The 20214-nt window shown below is 59.2% G+C and overlaps 1 protein-coding gene across 3 annotated transcripts in view; it reads left to right on the top strand.

Annotated features, from left to right (window-relative positions):
- The window catches only part of TLN1 (talin 1), a 34288-nt gene that overhangs the window by 10391 nt on the left and 3683 nt on the right, over positions 1-20214 (top strand). For 2 of the 3 annotated variants that reach the window (XM_065908368.1, XM_065908369.1), the window contains exons 11-57: positions 144-245; positions 415-491; positions 917-1097; positions 1268-1381; positions 1493-1601; positions 1819-2027; positions 2174-2272; positions 2676-2726; positions 3242-3409; positions 3604-3898; positions 4468-4634; positions 5437-5565; positions 5771-5887; positions 5989-6102; positions 6305-6439; positions 6603-6731; positions 6879-6981; positions 7130-7338; positions 7662-7781; positions 7970-8167; positions 8354-8493; positions 8683-8776; positions 8895-8984; positions 9102-9224; positions 10434-10577; positions 11035-11196; positions 11408-11548; positions 11636-11817; positions 12012-12144; positions 12313-12414; positions 12497-12667; positions 12750-12899; positions 13007-13108; positions 13194-13313; positions 14036-14182; positions 14313-14479; positions 14567-14750; positions 14841-14966; positions 15063-15179; positions 17810-17995; positions 18118-18225; positions 18782-18887; positions 19083-19207; positions 19306-19431; positions 19540-19602; positions 19712-19894; positions 20047-20175. In XM_065908368.1, coding sequence (XP_065764440.1) covers positions 144-245; positions 415-491; positions 917-1097; positions 1268-1381; positions 1493-1601; positions 1819-2027; positions 2174-2272; positions 2676-2726; positions 3242-3409; positions 3604-3898; positions 4468-4634; positions 5437-5565; positions 5771-5887; positions 5989-6102; positions 6305-6439; positions 6603-6731; positions 6879-6981; positions 7130-7338; positions 7662-7781; positions 7970-8167; positions 8354-8493; positions 8683-8776; positions 8895-8984; positions 9102-9224; positions 10434-10577; positions 11035-11196; positions 11408-11548; positions 11636-11817; positions 12012-12144; positions 12313-12414; positions 12497-12667; positions 12750-12899; positions 13007-13108; positions 13194-13313; positions 14036-14182; positions 14313-14479; positions 14567-14750; positions 14841-14966; positions 15063-15179; positions 17810-17995; positions 18118-18225; positions 18782-18887; positions 19083-19207; positions 19306-19431; positions 19540-19602; positions 19712-19894; positions 20047-20175 — 6447 coding nt within the window. The remainder of the gene's footprint in view (positions 1-143; positions 246-414; positions 492-916; positions 1098-1267; positions 1382-1492; positions 1602-1818; positions 2028-2173; positions 2273-2675; positions 2727-3241; positions 3410-3603; positions 3899-4467; positions 4635-5436; positions 5566-5770; positions 5888-5988; positions 6103-6304; positions 6440-6602; positions 6732-6878; positions 6982-7129; positions 7339-7661; positions 7782-7969; positions 8168-8353; positions 8494-8682; positions 8777-8894; positions 8985-9101; positions 9225-10433; positions 10578-11034; positions 11197-11407; positions 11549-11635; positions 11818-12011; positions 12145-12312; positions 12415-12496; positions 12668-12749; positions 12900-13006; positions 13109-13193; positions 13314-14035; positions 14183-14312; positions 14480-14566; positions 14751-14840; positions 14967-15062; positions 15180-17809; positions 17996-18117; positions 18226-18781; positions 18888-19082; positions 19208-19305; positions 19432-19539; positions 19603-19711; positions 19895-20046; positions 20176-20214) is intronic. The other variant, XM_065908370.1, reaches the window with a different exon arrangement.

The following is a 20214-nucleotide window of genomic DNA, read 5'->3' as shown; positions in this document are numbered from 1 at the left end:
AGACTGAAGAAGGGCTGTTGTCCCAGAGGCGGCTCGCACAGGAGGGCAGCCTCAACAGCTCAGCCCTGGGCTCTTGCCCCACCTGTTCCTGTCCCGGGTTGACTCAGGCCTCCCCGCTGAGCCCCGCCCCATTGCCCCCCTAGGATTTCGGGGACTACCAAGATGGCTACTACTCGGTGCAGACGACCGAGGGGGAGCAGATCGCTCAGCTCATCGCTGGCTACATTGACATCATCCTGAAGAAGGTGAGCACCGCCTCCCGCACCCCCGCCGCCTCCGTCTCTTACTGTACCTTGCCCCCCGCAGGGTCCTCTAGAAACTGGGACCCAGGCTTGGAAGGTGGCTGAGGGGAAAGAAGAGGCTGCCTTTTCCACTTCCCTCTTCTTTGATACTTGTTCCTTTTTTCTCCTACAGAAAAAAAGCAAGGATCACTTTGGGCTGGAGGGAGACGAGGAGTCTACTATGCTGGAGGACTCGGTGTCCCCCAAAAAGTACGAAGGGAGCGGGGCTGACCCCATTCCTCGGGCAGGCAAGGCATGACCCCCAGGACTGGGGGGTGGGGGTCCTTAGGATGGCTCTGTAAGTCTCAGGCTGTGATGAGGCCTCACGCACCCCCGGAGCACAGGACAGGCGGAGGCGATCACTTTGGGCTGGAGGGAGACGAGGAGTCTACTATGCTGGAGGACTCAGTGTCCCCCAAAAAGTACAAAGGGAGCGGGGCTGACCCCATTCCTCGGGCAGGCAAGGCATGACCCCCAGGACTGGGGGGTGGGGGTCCTTAGGATGGCTCTGTAAGTCTCAGGCTGTGATGAGGCCTCACGCACCCCCGGAGCACAGGACAGGCGGAGGCGGTGGAGCAGGTGGGCAGGGGATGAGCGGAGGCCCTCGGAGCGCTCCCTGAACGTCTGCTCTTCAGGTCCACCGTGCTTCAGCAGCAGTATAACCGGGTGGGGAAGGTGGAGCACGGCTCCGTGGCCCTGCCCGCCATCATGCGCTCCGGAGCCTCGGGTCCTGAAAATTTCCAGGTGGGCAGCATGCCGCCTGCCCAGCAGCAGATTACCAGTGGCCAGATGCACCGAGGACACATGCCTCCTTTGGTAAGAGCGCCCCACTGCGGCCGCAATTCCGGGCGGACCCTCCTCTGCTGCGCCTAGCTGGGAGCTAGGCGGTCTCTTCCTGTGTCCCGATGAGTTTTCCTCTCCTTGGCCTCAGGCTCTCCTTTGTCTCCTCTCTCTAGAGGCTCCCTGTTACTCTTCTTGTCTTACAGACGTCAGCCCAGCAGGCACTCACTGGAACCATCAACTCCAGCATGCAGGCCGTGCAGGCCGCCCAGGCCACCCTGGATGACTTCGACACTCTGCCCCCTCTGGGCCAGGACGCTGTGAGTGTGCGATAGGGGAGGGCCAGCGGTGCTGAAGCTGGAACTCCAGGGACCAGGGCTGGGGTTGACTGGAGCAGAGCCAATCCTGAGGTTGGTTTCTCTTTCCCTCAGGCCTCAAAGGCCTGGCGTAAGAATAAGATGGATGAATCCAAGCATGAAATCCACTCCCAGGTAGACGCCATCACCGCCGGTACTGCCTCTGTGGTGAACCTGACCGCAGGTAGGCTGGATGCTGAGCTCTCTGGATGACGGGGGTGGGAGGGCGAGTGTGTGCAGGCGTGAGTGTGACTGGCTCGGATGTGACTGCACCTTGACTCATGGAAGGGGCTGTGTGTGCGCGTCTCCCTCAGTGTCGGGGGCAGGGGGGTGAGTGGTTGTGTCTGTGTGTGTGTGTGACTCACTGCCTGTGACTGGTCTCGTCTTCCTCCTCCCCCAAGGGGACCCTGCTGAGACAGACTACACGGCAGTGGGCTGTGCGGTCACCACCATCTCCTCCAACCTGACGGAGATGTCCCGTGGCGTGAAGCTGCTCGCCGCCCTGCTGGAGGACGAAGGCGGCAGCGGCCGGCCCCTGCTGCAGGCGGCAAAGGGCCTGGCGGGGGCGGTGTCGGAGCTGCTGCGCAGCGCCCAGCCGGCCAGTGCCGAGGTCAGGGGCCAGGGCTCTGCCCGAGGGAGAGGAGAGGCTCCGAGCCCAGGGATTGCAGGGTGGAGATGGGGAACCATGGGTGTGTAGGACCCGGGGTCATCTTGGCAGAGACGGGGCAGCTTCTGACCGGTGTTCACTCTCCACAGCCCCGTCAGAACCTGCTGCAAGCAGCTGGGAACGTGGGCCAGGCCAGTGGGGAGCTGTTGCAACAAATTGGGGAAAGTGACACTGACCCCCACTTCCAGGTTGGTGACTCACCCAGCCCCCAGAACCCCAGCTTCTAGGAGGTGACCTCTGATCCTGAATCCAGCTCTAGTCCAGCTACTATAAATTGACCCCTCAGAGCCAACCTGAACCTCTTTCCAGGAATCACACTGGCACCCCCCCAGTCTGTTTCTGGGGGGCTAAGAATTCAGAACCCCTGAATCCCAACTTAACCTATTAGTTCACCGTTGGCCCTTACTGGAGATAGTTTTTTTTGGCCACTGTCATCTTTCCCAGGCTTCCCCATATGTAGCCCTCACCCCAACTTGAGGGCCTCCTGACCCCCCTTCTAGTCCTTTTAACCACATACCCAGAGGATGCGCCCCCCTTCCCACCCCATGCCAGTTTCCTCAGCTGACTTGTCATCCTGGATTTCCCATGCAGATCTGTGCACCCAGCGGGGCTGGGTTTCCATCTCCCCCCGGTCCCCCTACGGTAACGGCCTCTGGCCTGGGCCTTCCCAGCTCTGTCCTCTCTGAGCCGCATACACTCGCTCTGCCCCCTGCCCTGGCCTCCGGGGGGCAGAGCACGACGGGAGCTGGGGAGGCGTGGCGCAGGCAGGACCCCGGAGGGTCGGACAGGGACTTGTTCCCGAGACGCCAGGGGGACTGCATCCAACCAAAGACAGAGAAGGAATAGAGAAAAAATGCTGGGGGCGGGGGGACCCCCCTCCATCCTGTCGTACCAGCACCGCCTGCCCTCCCTCCCCATCGCCGCCGAGTGTATCCGCCTCCCTTCGGTGTACCGTTCCTCTCGGTGTGGGTTTGTTCCTTGGTGGGGGTTCTGTCCTACGTGGTGCTCGAGGCAGGGGCTTGGGTAGGTTCTGGTTGCTTCTGCACACAGTTCTGTGATTGGAGGCAGGGGGACTAATGAAACAGCTTACGCCTCTGAGAAGGGCCCTTGGACCCCAAGCTGGATCACAGGCCCTGCTGACCACTGGTTTCTCACAGGACGTGCTCATGCAACTAGCCAAGGCCGTGGCAAGCGCCGCAGCTGCCCTGGTCCTCAAGGCCAAGAGTGTGGCCCAGCGGACGGAGGACTCAGGGCTTCAGACCCAGGTCATCGCTGCGGCGACACAGTGTGCCCTGTCCACCTCCCAGCTGGTGGCCTGTACCAAGGTGAGCCCCGAAGGTGCGCCAGCCCGCGCCAAGAGGTGATGCTTCCATGCACCCTAGAGCCTCTCATCTAATCCCTCTGGCCCCCAAGGCCTCATTGCCCAACCTGGTCACTGTTGTGAACACCACAGAACCAGACACCACACCTCACGACTGCTCTCCCTCACCTACGTCTCTGACACTCACTCTGCCCGCAGGTGGTGGCTCCTACTATCAGCTCCCCAGTCTGCCAAGAGCAGCTGGTGGAGGCTGGGCGACTCGTGGCCAAGGCCGTGGAGGGCTGTGTGTCCGCCTCCCAGGCCGCCACAGAGGATGCGCAGCTGTTGCGGGGGGTAGGTGCGGCGGCCACAGCTGTCACCCAGGCCCTGAATGAGCTGCTGCAGCACGTGAGGGCCCACGCCACAGGGACTGGGCCTGCTGGCCGCTACGACCAGGCCACTGACACCATCCTCACTGTCACCGAGAACATCTTCAGCTCCATGGGTGATGCTGGTAAGGACGCCCCCTGGGAAGACAAAGAACCCCGATGAGGTTCTCTGAGCCTGCTGGACTCTTCCTTGCAGACCTGCCACCAGCCCCCTGAGGACTCAGCACGGGGCTGGGCATTCAGTCTCTGAAACCTCCAGTTCCCCGTTTGTTAGGAATAAAATTACTGCCCTGCCTTCCTTGGTGCAGTTAAAGATCATACCAGAGTATCCACAAAAATAGATGGAAAGTGGCAGTATTAAGAGATAGCTGTCCCACCTCCACTCCCTCACTCCCAAAATCCTTCACAAAGAGCCTCATCCGCTTAAGACTGCGGAAAATACCCACTGGAGACTGTCTTCCGCATTGTCACCCCACCCCCATCACCCCTGTCTGCATTAAAACTCACCAAGAGATCTCTCCCTTTCCAAAATCCTGAACCCAGAAAATAATAACTCCAGGGAAATCAATTCAAGAACTTCAGCATCTGCTTACTGCCCCTAAAACCCTCATCTACCTTGTCTGCATCTCTTTCCCCACCCTGACACCCTCTCAGCGTCTCTGGCTCTGTTTGCTGACTGTACCTATGCTCTCAGGTGAGATGGTACGACAGGCCCGCATCCTCGCCCAAGCCACCTCTGACCTGGTGAACGCCATCAAGGCTGATGCCGAGGGGGAGAGTGATCTGGAGAATTCCCGCAAGCTGTTAAGTGCCGCCAAGATCCTGGCCGATGCCACAGCCAAGATGGTGGAGGCTGCCAAGGTGGGGAGCCTTCTGTGCAGCCCCGCCAGACTGGCCCTGTGGGAAGTAAAAGGGTCTAGATAATCACCCTCATTTATGGGAGCAACCTGGGAAAAGCAGAAGATACAAGAGAACAAATACAGGAGCACTGAGGAAGTAGCCGCGCCTCTCGGCAGTGAGCGGATGGCGCCAGGCTTTCAGCCAGCGTGACCCGCAGAGTCCTTGCTGACAGACAGACCGTGCCCCTCTGCTTCCTCTGAGTCCAGGGCCTGGGGTTCCGACTGTTCCCTACTGTGCGGCCACCGCCTGCCTGCTCCCTGCATGCCTGCACACGGGCATTCGGTCCCAGGAATCCCTTGCTAGCAGCACAGAGAAGGGCCAGGCAGTGGGACACAGGAGCGCCAGAAGATTCTTGGGTCCCTGGACACCGGACTCTTCCCTTTGCAGAGTAACCGGGGCCCCTGCTCCAGTGCTCTGAGATCCCTGCTCTAAACCGTGTCCTCCTCGTCCCCAGGAGCCCTGCTCACTCCCCTTTGCTGGTGGCATTTTGTGGGGAGTGGGGAAGAGCTATGGCCACTTCCCCGGGGGGAAGCAGAAACAGCCCTGCCTAAGGAAGGGCTTTCAGCATCCCAGAAGGAAGCCAGGGCCCAGACGACTCCCCATTTGCCCACCTGAGGGAGCTTGTCTCAACCATGATTACCTTTCAGTGGGGGTGGTTAGAAGTGACTTCAAGAAAAAAAGTGTAAGCATGGAGACGTCAAAGAAGCGCTTACTTAGGATCCACAGGGATCCTGGGTGGTCACTGTCTCTCGCCACCTCTCAGGGAGCAGCCGCCAATCCAGACAGTGAGGAGCAGCAGCAGCGGCTGCGGGAGGCAGCGGAGGGTCTCCGCATGGCAACCAACGCCGCTGCACAGAACGCCATCAAGAAGAAGCTGGTGCAGCGCCTTGAGGTGAGGCTGGGACGTAGGCACGTGTTGGTGCTCTGGGAGGAATGAAATCAGGAGGCGTGTGCGGGGACATGCCTGGCATCCTTAGTGCGTGTTGGCATCCTCGGTGCCAACAGTTATTATTTCCTCAGGAATAGCAGGGGCAGGGTAAGCCAGGGACGGGGAACAGGAATGTCTGAGCCTTGTCCTTGCTGTTCTGTCCTCAAAGCACGCAGCCAAGCAGGCTGCAGCCTCGGCTACACAGACCATCGCGGCAGCCCAACACGCAACCTCCACCCCCAAGGCCTCTGCTGGCCCCCAGCCCCTGCTGGTACAGAGCTGCAAGGTGAGACGCCAGGAAGCACAGGGGCGCCGGAGGCGGCACGGGAGGTGGGGACTTTCCCCCAGCCTGTGGGCAGGTGGTGCTTATGACATTTTCACCCACAGGCTGTGGCAGAGCAGATTCCACTGCTGGTGCAGGGCGTCCGCGGGAGCCAAGCGCAGCCTGACAGCCCCAGTGCTCAGCTAGCCCTCATCGCCGCCAGCCAAAGCTTCCTGCAGGCAAGGCCTCCTCGTTGACCACTCAGACCACACCCTTCCCACTCTGCTCAGGGCCTCTAGATCTCGTCAGTTTAAGTCTCTGCCAGTGGTCTCTCTCGCTGTACCGAACCCCAGTGCTCAGCACATCCTGACCCTCACCCATCCTGTACCCACGCCCAGAGGGCATGTGGTGTGCTTCACGTGCCCCCCTGTCCCCCAACAGCCAGGCGGGAAGATGGTGGCAGCCGCAAAGGCCTCTGTGCCAACGATTCAGGACCAGGCGTCGGCCATGCAGCTGAGTCAGTGTGCTAAAAACCTTGGCACCGCATTGGCTGAGCTCCGTACTGCTGCCCAGAAGGTACGGGAGCTGGCTGTCCTTTTGGAAGATGAAGGGCGTGTCCTGGGATGATGGAGAACCTGTTCAGGCTATCCTCAGATGGATAACTAACCTGAGGCATGAGTGAGACCCTGTGTGCCGCCTACCCCTCGAACTCTTCCCCCCTCACCCCGTGTGTTTGTAGGCTCAGGAAGCATGTGGGCCTTTGGAAATGGATTCTGCTCTGAGTGTGGTGCAGAATCTGGAGAGAGATCTGCAGGAAGTGAAGGCAGCTGCTCGAGACGGCAAGCTGAAGCCCTTGCCTGGGGAGACGGTAAGTGTTTGTGAGATCTGAAGTCTCCTTCTCACCAGAGCTGCCCTGAACCTTTGTTGAAACTGCCTGCTGACTCTCAGTAGCTTCTCAAGCTCTCTCTTCCCGGTTCCTCCTGTGGCTGAGTCCGAGTCTCCCTGTCATCCCTAGATGGAGAAATGTGCCCAGGACCTGGGCAACAGCACCAAAGCCGTGAGCTCCGCCATCGCCCAGCTGCTGGGGGAGGTCGCCCAGGGCAATGAGAATTACGCAGGTACATGAGCGGGGCCAGGATGGGGCCTTTGGGGGCAGGAGGGGAAGTGGGAGCTGCAGGAGGGGTGGGGTGACACAGGAAGCCCCCAGCATCAGGGCTTGGCAGTAAAGGTGCCTTTTCCCTCCTTTCTCTCTCATCGTCTCCACAGGCATTGCAGCTCGGGATGTGGCTGGTGGGCTGCGGTCACTGGCCCAAGCTGCTAGAGGCGTAGCTGCCCTGACATCAGATCCTGCGGTGCAAGCCATTGTGCTCGACACAGCCAGCGATGTCCTGGACAAGGCCAGCAGCCTCATCGAGGAGGCAAAGAAAGCAGCCGGCCATCCAGGGGACCCTGAGAGCCAGCAGCGGCTTGCCCAGGTTCGGTTTTGGGCCGGGGCTGCTTGCTCCCTCTCCCCCGACCCCCTCAGAAGGCTGTCTCGAGGGGGTGTCTCATCAGCGTTGCGACTCTTGTCTGGATTTCACCCTTCCTTCTCAGTCTGAGTAGAAGAGTCTCAGCAAAAGTGAGACCTGGGCCTAGCCAAACAGCGCATTTAGGGAAGTTCGGTACCCTAACTTGATACTCTGGCCTGTTCAGCTACAGCACCCCCTTTCCGCTTTCACTTTCAGAGGCTCCCATGGGTGCGGGCGGGGATCCCCCCGTTGTTTCTGCTTTGGCCACCCTGTCTCCTTCCCCCCCTCAGGTGGCTAAAGCTGTGACCCAGGCCCTGAACCGCTGCGTCAGCTGCCTGCCTGGCCAGCGAGATGTGGACAATGCTCTGAGGGCGGTGGGAGATGCCAGCAAGCGGCTCCTGAGTGACTCGGTAGGAGGAGGGGGTGAGGGGACACGGGGCAAAGGACCCCAGTTTTCCACCCCGTCACCCTAACTCCCCGGGTGCACCCCTCCCCCACCGCTCCCCCAGGCCTGTGCCCGCCTCCCCGAGCTCCTTCACCAGGCTCGCCCACACGGCACCTCCCGTCCTTGCTCCTGACTCTCTCTCTGATCCTGCAGCTTCCCCCCAGCACTGGGACCTTTCAGGAGGCTCAGAGCCGGCTGAATGAAGCCGCTGCCGGGCTGAATCAGGCAGCCACAGAGCTGGTGCAGGCCTCTCGGGGAACCCCTCAGGACCTGGCCCGAGCCTCAGGTCGATTTGGACAGGACTTCAGCACCTTCCTGGAAGCCGGCGTGGAGATGGCGGGCCAGGCTCCGGTATGAAGGGGCACTGGGCCCGGTGCAAGGGTCAGAGGCATCTCTGTGACCACGGCGTCCTGACCTGCTCTTGGCCCCCTCCCCTCCCCAGGCGCTAGCCGTACTTGGGTGTCTGGGACAGGGAATCCCTTTTGGAGACAGACAGGAAAAGACTGAACAGTGCATTGACCTTCTTGCCCTCAACAGAGCCAGGAGGATCGTGCCCAGGTCGTGTCCAACTTGAAGGGTATCTCCATGTCTTCAAGCAAACTTCTTCTCGCTGCCAAGGCCCTGTCCACAGACCCTGCAGCCCCAACCCTCAAGAGTCAGCTGGCTGCAGCTGCCCGGTAAGTGGGAGCTGGGAAACCAAGCCCTTGCATGTTAAGCAGACTGGGGAGGGGACGTTTCGTAAGAAGTCTCTGGCTCAGGAATTGTTCCAGACAAAAAAGAAATGGCTAGAGACTTACTTCCTACGTGAGCAGGACGCAGAAGTGATGACCTATGCACTCATTCGCTCGGCTTCCCGTTCCTCCCAGGGCAGTGACCGACAGCATCAACCAGCTCATCACCATGTGCACCCAGCAGGCGCCGGGCCAGAAGGAGTGTGACAATGCCCTGCGGGAGTTGGAGGTGGGCTGGGCAGGCTAAGTGGGGTCGAGGTTGAGGAAGGGGCTCTTGGCTCAGGGCAGGGAGGGGCGTCTCGGACCTCACTTCACCACCAGCTGCTTCCCCTTCCCCCACCCGACAGACGGTCCGGGAACTCCTGGAGAACCCAGTCCAGCCCATCAATGACATGTCCTACTTTGGCTGTCTGGACAGCGTCATGGAGAACTCAAAGGTAGGTATACCCAGTCCCCTCCCGAGGAGGGGAGAGGGTAGGAAGATAAGCCAGCCAGGGGCTGCCCTCTCCCTCTGAGGACAAGATCTGACTCTCCCGATACCCTCTGTCCCCCAGGTGCTGGGTGAGGCCATGACCGGCATCTCCCAAAATGCCAAGAACGGAAACCTGCCGGAGTTCGGGGAGGCTGTCGCCACAGCCTCCAAGGCCCTCTGCGGCTTCACTGAGGCGGCTGCGCAGGTTATTCTCCGGGGGTGGTCCCTGGGACTGCCCTGCTGTCCCTACCCCAGCTCCTCGCAGCCTGGCACACGCACAGAAGAGAAAGCTACGCTTGCAAAGCCAGCCGTGTGGAAAAGGGGATCTTCCCCACCCAAAGTAGAGGTGTTTGTCAGCAAGCATAGAACAGCAACAGTTCTGATCACTGTTCCCGCTGAGCCCTGGGGCTTTCAGCTGTGATTACACTGTCCAGCCACTGAATCTGGCCCCAGCTTTCTCGGTAGCAAGTTATTTTCATATAATTAGTATTTTTTTTTTTGCTGAGCCACACGGCATGCTGGCTTAGTTTCCCAGTCAGGGATCAAACTTGCGCACCCTGCAGTGGAACTGCACAGTCCCAGCCACTGGACCACCGGGGAAGTCCGCATGTAATTACACTATTAGAATAGTACCAGAGGCTAAATTCCCTCTTACTTGAGTCACCACCTGACTTTGCCTTTTTCTACATTATGAAGGATAAAACGATCCACTGGCTCAGAGTAGTTTGCTTTTGTATATGAATCCTTAAAACAAACTGACTTGAGAGCTCATCCTCTCAGCCCCTTTCCTTCAGTCTCCCTACCTCCCTCTGCCCTGTTCTGTTGGGTGGCCTGCTCTATATGGTTTGATGTATTTCTGGAAAAGCATGAAGAAGAAAATGCAAAGCTACCATGTGTTGGGTGAAGAAAGAATGATGATCTTCCAAGCAGAAACAGTTTTTGGCAACCATGCCTTCCCCCTTTCCAAATCTCTGAAGCTTGGAGGTATTATGTGTTAATTAGCCTAACACCACCCACAGTTTTATTAGAACTATCTCTAAAAGAGGCTTTGTGTGTGTGTGTGAGTGTATCTTTCAAACCTTTTTTTTACCAACACTTAAAAGAGGCATTACTTTTTACCTTAAGACCCAACATACAAACACATAAACATGTGAACTGAATTTTGATAAAACATTACTGTGCTTCTTCCTTCTTTTCTTTCCATTTTTTAATCTTCTGAAATGTTTGAACACATTTAACAAAACAGGAGAGGTTATTCCCTCTTTTATAGTATGATCGCTGCTTGCTGATGTGTCTCCACTCACGTAGAGCCCCGGCCACTGAACCTACCCCTGCTCCCCTTGTCCCCACGTGGCTGTTCATTCCTCCCTCAGAAATGTTCCTTATTCCTCACCCCGCTCCTCTCTCCCTCCAGGCTGCGTATCTGGTTGGCGTGTCTGACCCCAACAGCCAAGCTGGACAGCAGGGGCTGGTGGAGCCCACACAGTTTGCCCGAGCAAACCAGGCGATTCAGATGGCCTGCCAGAGTCTGGGGGAGCCTGGCTGCACGCAGGCCCAGGTAACCTGGGGGTGCAGTCACTGTGAGCAAGCCTGGGACAGACTGCTGAGCCGGGACAGACCACCCCCGTGGCGGGAGGAGAGGCAGGGCGTGTGGGGAAGGAGGGTGGAGCCCCAGCGCTGACCTTCCCACAGCTTCTCTGGGTCGTTGTCTTCCCTGGCTGTGTTTTCATCATTCCTTCCATTACTGCCAAGCTCACCACTTCTCCATGGAGGTTTGAGTTCACCCTCCTCCTGAGCCTGTTAACGATTTCTCCAGTAGTGTGTTGGCTTTTCATTTTCCTTTCTCCTAGACCCTGCGCATCTTTGGGTATCTGTCTCCCAGATCTTGACTTTCCGATGACTGTCTTTCCTAAGGAGACTTCCGAAAGGTTGCTGTCCATCCCCCAGCTGAAGGGGCTGCTCCCGTGTAGACGCGGCCCCTGCCCTCACATGGCTCTCGCACATCTCTCTCTCAGGTGCTCTCCGCAGCCACCATTGTGGCCAAACACACGTCTGCACTGTGTAACAGCTGCCGCCTAGCTTCTGCCCGAACCGCCAACCCCACCGCCAAGCGCCAGTTTGTACAGTCAGCCAAGGAGGTGGCCAACAGCACGGCCAATCTTGTCAAGACCATCAAGGTTCCCAGCGTTTGAATTCTCAACCTCTCCCTGACCGTCCAGTCTCCCCCCCCCCCGCCCGACCCCTACACCCCGTCACCGCGAGGCCTTCACCCAGTCCCCCTGGTCACCACCAGCCCCGCCCGAGCCCTCTGCGCTCAGGAGGGAGACCTGGGCCTCGCCACCTTTGTCTGCAGTGCTTCCTGAGCTCCCCCTTGTCACCCCGCCTCAGGCGCTGGACGGGGCCTTCACAGAGGAGAACCGCGCCCAGTGCCGAGCGGCAACAGCCCCTTTGCTGGAGGCCGTGGACAATCTGAGCGCCTTTGCGTCCAACCCCGAGTTCTCCAGTGTTCCTGCCCAGATCAGCCCCGAGGTGAGGCAAGGTGCAAGCATGGACCGCCGGCCACCTCTTCCTCTTTCCAGGAGACTTGAGACCCACCCTCTGCCTCCCCCTCCCCAGGGCCGGGCTGCCATGGAGCCCATTGTGGTCTCTGCCAAGACGATGCTGGAGAGCGCGGGGGGCCTCATTCAGACGGCCCGCGCCCTGGCCGTCAATCCGCGGGACCCGCCTCGCTGGTCCGTGCTGGCCGGCCACTCCCGCACTGTCTCGGACTCCATCAAGAAGCTGATTACAAGCATGAGGTAGGGGGAGGGTGGAAAACCTTGCCCTGGGGGACGCACACCTCTGCCAGAACAGTGGGATGGGCACTGTGGTGTGGTGAGATGGGCCAGTTTTGGAGGGCACCTGTGGCCCAAGATTGGGGGTGCAGGGCAAACTGGGCCAGCCTTGTGTGCAAGACGTGCACTTGGTGTTGGAGTCTGTGATACGTCTGCAGGGACAAGGCTCCAGGGCAGCTGGAGTGTGAGACAGCCATCGCAGCTCTGAACAGCTGTCTGCGGGATCTTGACCAGGCTTCTCTTGCTGCGGTCAGCCAGCAGCTCGCTCCCCGTGAGGGGATCTCTCAGGAGGTAAGGGGAGGAGGGAGGGCAGGCTTAAGGAAGGTGGGGGATCTGGGAGTGAGTTCATAGACACATGGACGGTATGGAACATGCTGGGTACTGGGTCGGTTGGGTGTGGAAGGAAGAGTGGGGTCCTGTGCGGGTCACAGTCAGGGCTAAAGTCCACTTCCTCCCCAGGCCTTGCACACCCAGATGCTCACTGCGGTGCAGGAGATCTCCCATCTTATTGAGCCGCTGGCCAGCGCTGCCCGGGCTGAAGCCTCCCAGCTGGGTCACAAGGTACCTGGGTTACCACGTGGGCTTGGGTAGGCTGACTCCCGTCCCCGCCCGGGCTGACTCCCGTCCCCACCCCTTGCCGCAGGTGTCCCAGATGGCCCAGTACTTTGAGCCGCTCACTCTGGCTGCCGTGGGTGCTGCCTCCAAAACCCTGAGCCACCCACAGCAGATGGCGCTCCTGGACCAGACCAAAACCTTGGCCGAGTCTGCCCTGCAGCTGCTGTACACAGCCAAGGAAGCCGGCGGTAACCCCAAGGTACTGAGCTGGGGGCCGCTGCTGCAGGAGGAGGAGCAGGAACCACTTCTCCCTGCCCCACCTCACTCACTCTGCCCCACAGCAAGCAGCTCACACCCAGGAAGCCCTGGAGGAGGCTGTGCAGATGATGACAGAGGCCGTGGAGGACCTGACAACCACCCTCAACGAGGCGGCCAGTGCTGCCGGGGTCGTCGGTGGCATGGTGGACTCCATCACCCAGGCCATCAACCAGGTTGGAGCCTTGGGGAGCCTGTAGACAGAGGTGCCTGTGGACGGAGGTGCCTGTGGACCATTGTCCCTGAGCCCACCATCTTTCCACTCCGCCATTCTCCCCCTCAGCTAGATGAAGGACCAATGGGTGAACCAGAGGGTTCCTTCGTGGATTACCAGACCACCATGGTGCGGACAGCTAAGGCCATTGCTGTCACCGTCCAGGAGATGGTGAGTCTGGGAGAGTATAAGAGGCCTGCTCTGGGAGAGTTTGGACATTGAGTTTGGACATCAATTCACTTCTTCCTATCACTAGGTAACCAAGTCAAACACCAGCCCTGAGGAGCTGGGTCCTCTCGCTAACCAGCTGACCAGTGACTATGGCCGTCTGGCCTCCCAGGCCAAACCTGCAGCTGTGGCTGCTGAAAATGAAGAGGTAACTTCCCCCTGCCCCTGACAGAAAACCCAAGGCGTGCCCCTTGTCCCATGATGTCAGCCTCTGGGAGTGTCCCATCCTCGGCCACTTGGGTCTTTCATAGGAAGGGGAACTCATCCTCAGGGCTGCTCCATGAAAGAGTGATCAGGGCTCCATAAAGGGTGGGATCAAAGCCTCCATCACAGGGATAAGGAGTAGCCCAGGATCTAGAGATTGCCTGGGCTACCACTATTTCCCCTGCTGGCCCTGATTGCCTGTGGCTGCTTCTCGGCTCTGCTGCGCGCCTTTGATCCCTTCCTAGTTCTTCCATGTTGCAAAGCCCTGAAGCACTTCCTTCCCTAAGCCCCTGGCTTTCCAAGAAAGCAAGTAATTGGATCTTAGCATGACACACCTAATCCCCAACCCAAACCCCTCCACAACCACACAAGCCAACCCGTAAGCCATGGCCTCTGCTTCAGATAGCCCAGCATGAGGGCTTCTCCCGCTCCTGCTCGCTGCGCTGATTAGCACGGTCCCCACAGCTGGTGCCCACAGGCTAGTGTTTCCCGTGTATGGGAGGAGACCTCCTGACTCACGGCTGTGGAACAGGGCAAGTCCGTGCAGGGCACTCGCACTCGCGCTTTAGTCCTCTGTGCGTGTTTTAGGCCTTAGTGCCTCCTCCGAGTGTAGTGGACATCCCCGAATCCCCTCGTAAAAAGCACCTGCTGTTTGACCTCCCGCAGATCGGCGCCCACATCAAGCACCGGGTTCAGGAGCTGGGGCACGGCTGCGCCGCCCTGGTCACCAAGGCAGGCGCCCTGCAGTGCAGCCCCAGTGACGCCTACACCAAGAAGGAGCTCATAGAGTGTGCCCGGAGAGTCTCTGAGAAGGTGACCGAGCCCGTCCCCACGGCCTGCGGGCTGCGCTCCCCAGCCCTTTCCCCTGCCCCGTCTCCCAGACCCGGGCCCTGTCCCCTCGCGGGGCCCCTGCCCCGGTCACCACGTCGCTCGCCTCCCGCAGGTCTCCCACGTGCTGGCCGCGCTCCAGGCTGGGAACCGCGGCACCCAGGCCTGCATCACAGCCGCCAGCGCCGTGTCCGGCATCATCGCCGACCTGGACACCACCATCATGTTCGCCACTGCCGGCACTCTCAACCGCGAGGGCGCCGAGACCTTCGCTGACCACCGGTGAGGCGGGACTGGGCCTTGTGCGGTGGGGGGCCAGCGGGGTTGGGCAGGCCTGAGAAGGGCTGACTGGGCTGGGCCGTCCCTCAGGGAGGGCATTCTGAAGACCGCCAAGGTGCTGGTGGAAGACACCAAGGTCCTGGTGCAGAACGCAGCTGGGAGCCAGGAGAAGTTGGCACAGGCAGCCCAGTCCTCCGTGGCCACCATCACCCGCCTCGCCGATGTGGTCAAGCTGGGTGCAGCCAGCCTGGGAGCTGAGGACCCAGAGACCCAGGTATCCGCCCCACACGCCTCACTCTGGCCAGAACCACTTCCTGTTCCCCCGTTTCCTCCCACAGACCGGAGCCTCTGCTCTCGCCCACAGGTGGTGCTGATCAATGCCGTGAAAGATGTGGCCAAGGCGCTGGGAGACCTCATCAGTGCCACCAAGGCCGCGGCTGGCAAAGTCGGCGATGACCCTGCCGTGTGGCAGCTCAAGAGCTCTGCCAAGGTGGGAGGAAAGGAGAGCAGCTGCCAGGGGCGCGGGCCAGAGTGCTTCTGCCCGTCCCTTCACACGGGGCTGCCCTCCCTCCTCTGGTGCCCGCAGGTGATGGTGACCAACGTGACGTCCCTGCTCAAGACGGTGAAAGCTGTGGAGGACGAGGCCACCAAGGGCACCCGCGCCCTGGAGGCCACCACGGAGCACATCCGGCAGGAGCTGGCGGTGAGCGCGCGTCTGGTGCAGCGGGACTGGGGCTGGAGAGCGGCGTCTGGAGGGACCGAACACGCGCCGCCCACACACTCACACTCGGCCTCCTCCCCGCCGCCAGACTCCTGTGCGTGCTGCGTTCTGCCCTTGCTCACCTGTTTCCTCCTGGGCACATGACACCTACCCTCTTCGTCACCCCCCACTTTCTCTGGCCTCTCAGTTGCCACTTCCTGGCCTTCATCTTCAGCATCTTCTTCATTTCCAAAACAGCGGACCCCCTAACAAGCCTCCCTTTGGAAGCCTTTCTTCCTTTGGTCTTTGTGACACTGGCTTTTTTGTTGCCGCCCACATCTCTATAGTTGCACTCACCTTCAGCCAGGTAAATCTTAGAGGCCTTCCTGGAACTGCACCGATCGCCCTCTTACTCCTTTTTGGCAGATTCAACCCTCTCATCATTGTTCTCTGACAAGTAGACTTCCAGTTCTGAGTTCAGTCATTTTCAGCCTCCCGTTTGACCTTAGCACCGAGACGCGGTGCCTCCCCACCAGCTTCTCTTCCTGACGTGCTGCTTCCCGCCAAGCGTGGCCACAGCCTCCCGGTCCAGGAGGCCGCCTCCCAGGCCCCTTTGGCTTCACTGCCTCACACACAGCCTGCGGCCGTCGCCAGGTCCTGCCCGCCCCCCTGCACTCCTTCCCCAGCCCACAGGCAGCGCTCCCTCACTGTGACCACTCTGCCAGGCTTCTGCCCGGCCTTCTTGCTTCAGGCTTTGTCACTTCCATCTTTTTTTTTTTAACGTATTTTTTGGCTGTGCTGGGTGTTCTTTGCTGCACGTGGGCTTTCTCTAGCTATGGCGAGAGGGGCTGCTCTTCCTCGAGGCGCACAGGCTTCTCGTTGCAGTGGCTTCTCTTGTTGTGGAGCACGGGCTCTAGGCGCATGGGCTTCAGCTGTGCTCAGGAGTTGTGTGCACAGGCTTAGTTCCTCCACCAAATGCGGGATCTTCCCAGACCAGGGATCCAACCCATGTTCCACTGGCAGGCAGATCCTTAACCACTGGACCACTGGGGCCGTCCCCACCTTTCTAACTTCTAAATTTGTCTTTCTCATCTTCTGTTTTCACTTCTCCTCAAAGATGTTCAAATTGAAATTCCTTTCTACTTCCCAAACCTGATCATTCAGTCCCTCCTCTTTCCCGTATCACTAAACAGCACCTTTCAGCAACTCGGTTGCTGAAGCCAGAAGCTCCGTTTAACACCTTTCTCTCGCTGTTCCCCACATCTGAGCTCATCAGCTGTTCTTTCAGTGGTCCTTCCGAGGAGACCTCATTTTCTCATTTCCCACCTCTGCTGCCAGCACCTGTCCAGACCATCGCCAGGCCTTAGCTGTGTTTATGTGACAGTGTCCGTGGAAACTCCCTGCTTCTCCACTCACCTCCCCCTCCACAGTCAAGCCTCTCTACACAGAGGATAATTTTTTGGGGTGGGGGGTGCTTGTGGGATCTTAGCTCCTCAACCAGGGATTGAACCCAGGGCCATGGCAGTGAAAGTGCTGGGCCCTAAGCACTGGACCACCAGGGAATTCCCAGAATAAGCTCTTAAAAATATAAACCAGGTTATGTCACGTCAGTGCTTACGACCCTCCTGTGACTGCCCTGGCCTCTGTGGTAAAGTCCGCTCTCCTACCACGGCCTTCCAGGCTCCAGGGCCCCTGCTGCCTTCCCAGTCTCTCCTCACCCTTCCCTCCTCCTGGCCAGGGCCCAGGCCCCTGCATTCCCAGCTCCGCCCACTGCAGACCCTTGTTCTTGCTCTTGCTCTTTACTAGTTTTTTGAACATCCGGCCCCTTCTGATCCTTCAGGCTTCAGCTTAAACATCCTCTCTGCCAGAGGCTTCCCTGACCACCTTTCTGAAAAAGAACTTCCTTTTTCCTTCTCATCACAGCGCACACTTTTTTTTCCCCCTTCCCTTCACAGTGTAGTTTCCCTGCTCGTTCGCCTATTTATCATTTGTGCCCAAAACCAGAAGGTAAGGTCCCTGAGGACAAGGACCTCGTCTGCCCTGTCCCCCACTGCGCCCCGGCACCTCACGTAGCCTCCCACCTAGCCGGTCTTCAGCGGGACTGAGTTTGTTGGGTGAACACATAGGGCACAATATTTTCATGACCTTTTACCTACTGTGTACAAGTCTAAGTTCCTTGTCCTGATATCCAGGGTCCCAGCAGCCTTTGCTCTGCCATCCCTGTGCTGGAACATTCCTCAGTCCTCTCTCACACTTGACAGCCTGGTTATTTGTGCTCTGCCACTTATGTCAGAGCACTCCTGTTATCCGTATCCTTCAGACCCAGCTCCTTACCCACCTTCGCCACTCACCACATTCAGACTTCTCGTTAGGAATGAAAAGCCAGCGCAAAAGTATTTCTTTAATTTCAAACAAGTACACTTTCCCCGATCACTTTAGTCAGAAATGAGGACCAGCTGCCTTCTATTGTATCAGCTGTGAATGTGTGAAAGTCTCCAAGCGCTGACCTACGATAACTCCTCAGTGGCTGCTTGTTGACGGAACACGCCGATGAATGAACCAGTCACACAAGTGCTGCATCATCTCACAGCCTCACTCACTGTGGAGTTTTTCTTCTTGTTCTACCCCAATAGGTCTTCTGCTCCCCAGAGCCACCTGCCAAGACTTCTACCCCTGAAGATTTCATCCGCATGACCAAGGGTATCACCATGGCAACCGCCAAGGCCGTTGCCGCTGGGAACTCCTGTCGCCAGGAGGATGTCATTGCTACAGCCAATCTGAGTCGCCGTGCTATTGCAGATATGCTCCGGGCTTGCAAGGTAGAAATCCCAGCGGTGAGGCAGAAGTGTGAGGCAGTTTGAGGGCAGCACGGTAGGGGAGAACCTGCAGGGACTTAGGAGCTCTTTGGGACCCTAAGGCTAACGTATACTCTGTGCTACAGGAAGCCGCCTACCACCCGGAAGTGGCTCCAGACGTGCGGCTCCGAGCCCTACACTTCGGCCGGGAATGTGCCAATGGCTACCTGGAGCTGCTGGACCACGTGCTGCTGGTAAGGCGGAGGGGTCTGCTCCTCACAGCGGCCTCCCTGAATACGCAGGCCTCAGGGTCCGCACTCTAACCTTTGGTGTCTGCTCCTCACAGCAGCCTCCCTGAATACACAGGCCTCAGGCCCTGCACTCTAACTTTTGGTTCAGATCTCCTCCCCGCCCCACCATCTATTTCCAAGTCTGTCCTTGTTTCCACGTCTCCCTTCCGCTGGGGCTCCATCGGTCTTAGCATCTTTGGTTCTCCCACTCATCTCTTCCTCTCTTCTTGTCTCCTCTCTTCCCACCTGACCGCCCCCACTCTACCTCATCATCTCTTCTTTCTCCTCATTTCATCCTCCTGGCTACTTGTCAGCCGGTGAGTGACGCACAACCCCACTATCTTCACCATGCATGCAGTGTGATGTCTGGCGTGCACCTGGATAGGCTGTGTGCTGTTCCAGACTATGGCGTGGAGAGGCTTAGGGTGGGGGTGGCGGGAGGGGGCGGGTCTGCCCTGTTTCAGGGGTCAAGGTAGAAGCTGAGATCTGCTGCTCTCTGCCCTTGCCCCATCTTCCCCAGACCCTGCAGAAGCCAAGCCCAGAACTGAAGCAGCAGTTGACGGGGCACTCAAAGCGCGTGGCTGGATCAGTCACTGAGCTCATCCAGGCTGCTGAGGCCATGAAGGGTGAGGGGCGACCAGGGGCAGGCAGGGAAGGGAAACCCTTGTTCTGGGGAGAGCTCTGCTTCCAGGAGGCTGCTCAGAGATGGCCTCCGCTGAGTCCTCACAGATGCCAGGGCCTGGGGACAGTAAGCACGCTGCCCGCTGCTCCTGATCTCCTTGCCCTGCCTTAGCCCCTTCCCTCCTCGCTTCATCCACCAGGAACAGAATGGGTGGACCCAGAGGACCCCACAGTCATTGCTGAGAACGAACTCCTAGGAGCCGCGGCTGCCATTGAGGCTGCGGCCAAGAAGCTGGAGCAGCTGAAGCCCCGGGCCAAACCCAAGGTCAGCCCTGCTCCCTTCTCCTCCCCTCCGCTCAGAATGTCTGCTCCTTCGGCCTCCTCTTACTCTGCATCTCTCTCTGCCACTTCTCTTTTTTGCAGGAGGCGGACGAGTCCTTGAACTTTGAGGAGCAGATACTGGAAGCTGCCAAGTCCATCGCAGCAGCCACCAGCGCCCTGGTGAAGGCTGCCTCAGCTGCCCAGAGGGAACTGGTGGCCCAGGGGAAGGTAAGGACTTGGATACCAGCAGCTTTGCCTTCCACATGGCATGATGGTCTCCTCCGGGAGGCTCTCAGGAGGGCACACATCTGAGCGGATGCCTGCTCTCCTCCGCAGGTGGGCGCCATTCCAGCCAACGCACTGGATGATGGACAGTGGTCCCAGGGCCTCATCTCTGCTGTGAGTGCACAACTCCCCGTGTGCCCCTCTGCACTTCGGGGACTTGAGAGGCTGGAGAGGGGATGGACCAGGGCTGGAGGCACGTCCTAACCTAATCTCCCTGCCTCAGGCCCGGATGGTGGCCGCGGCCACCAACAACCTGTGTGAGGCAGCCAATGCAGCTGTCCAAGGCCACGCCAGCCAGGAGAAGCTCATCTCATCGGCCAAGCAGGTCGCCGCCTCCACAGCCCAGCTCCTCGTAGCCTGCAAGGTCAAGGCCGACCAGGACTCTGAGGCAATGAAGCGGCTTCAGGTGAGGCCCCCTGGCCCATCTCTTGTGCCTTGAGCTGCGCTGCTTTCAGCTGTCACCCCCAGCGTGCTTTCTGCGAGGGAGATGAGGGCCTTGCTCATCGGGGACCTTCCCAAGTTCTCACCTCACACTGCCTGCTCTCTCTCTCCACCCAGGCTGCCGGCAACGCAGTGAAGCGAGCCTCAGACAACCTAGTGAAGGCAGCCCAGAAGGCAGCAGCCTTCGAGGAACAGGAGAATGAGACCGTGGTGGTGAAGGAGAAGATGGTCGGGGGCATTGCCCAGGTAAGCTCTGAGGGACGTCAGCGGGGCAGTTGCAATGCC

Source organism: Muntiacus reevesi, chromosome 17 (assembly GCF_963930625.1).
Source record: "Muntiacus reevesi chromosome 17, mMunRee1.1, whole genome shotgun sequence".
In the NCBI taxonomy this organism is placed as follows: domain Eukaryota; kingdom Metazoa; phylum Chordata; class Mammalia; order Artiodactyla; family Cervidae; genus Muntiacus; species Muntiacus reevesi.
Note: the sequence above shows the minus strand (reverse complement) of the source record. Positions and strands in the feature narration are given on the sequence as shown.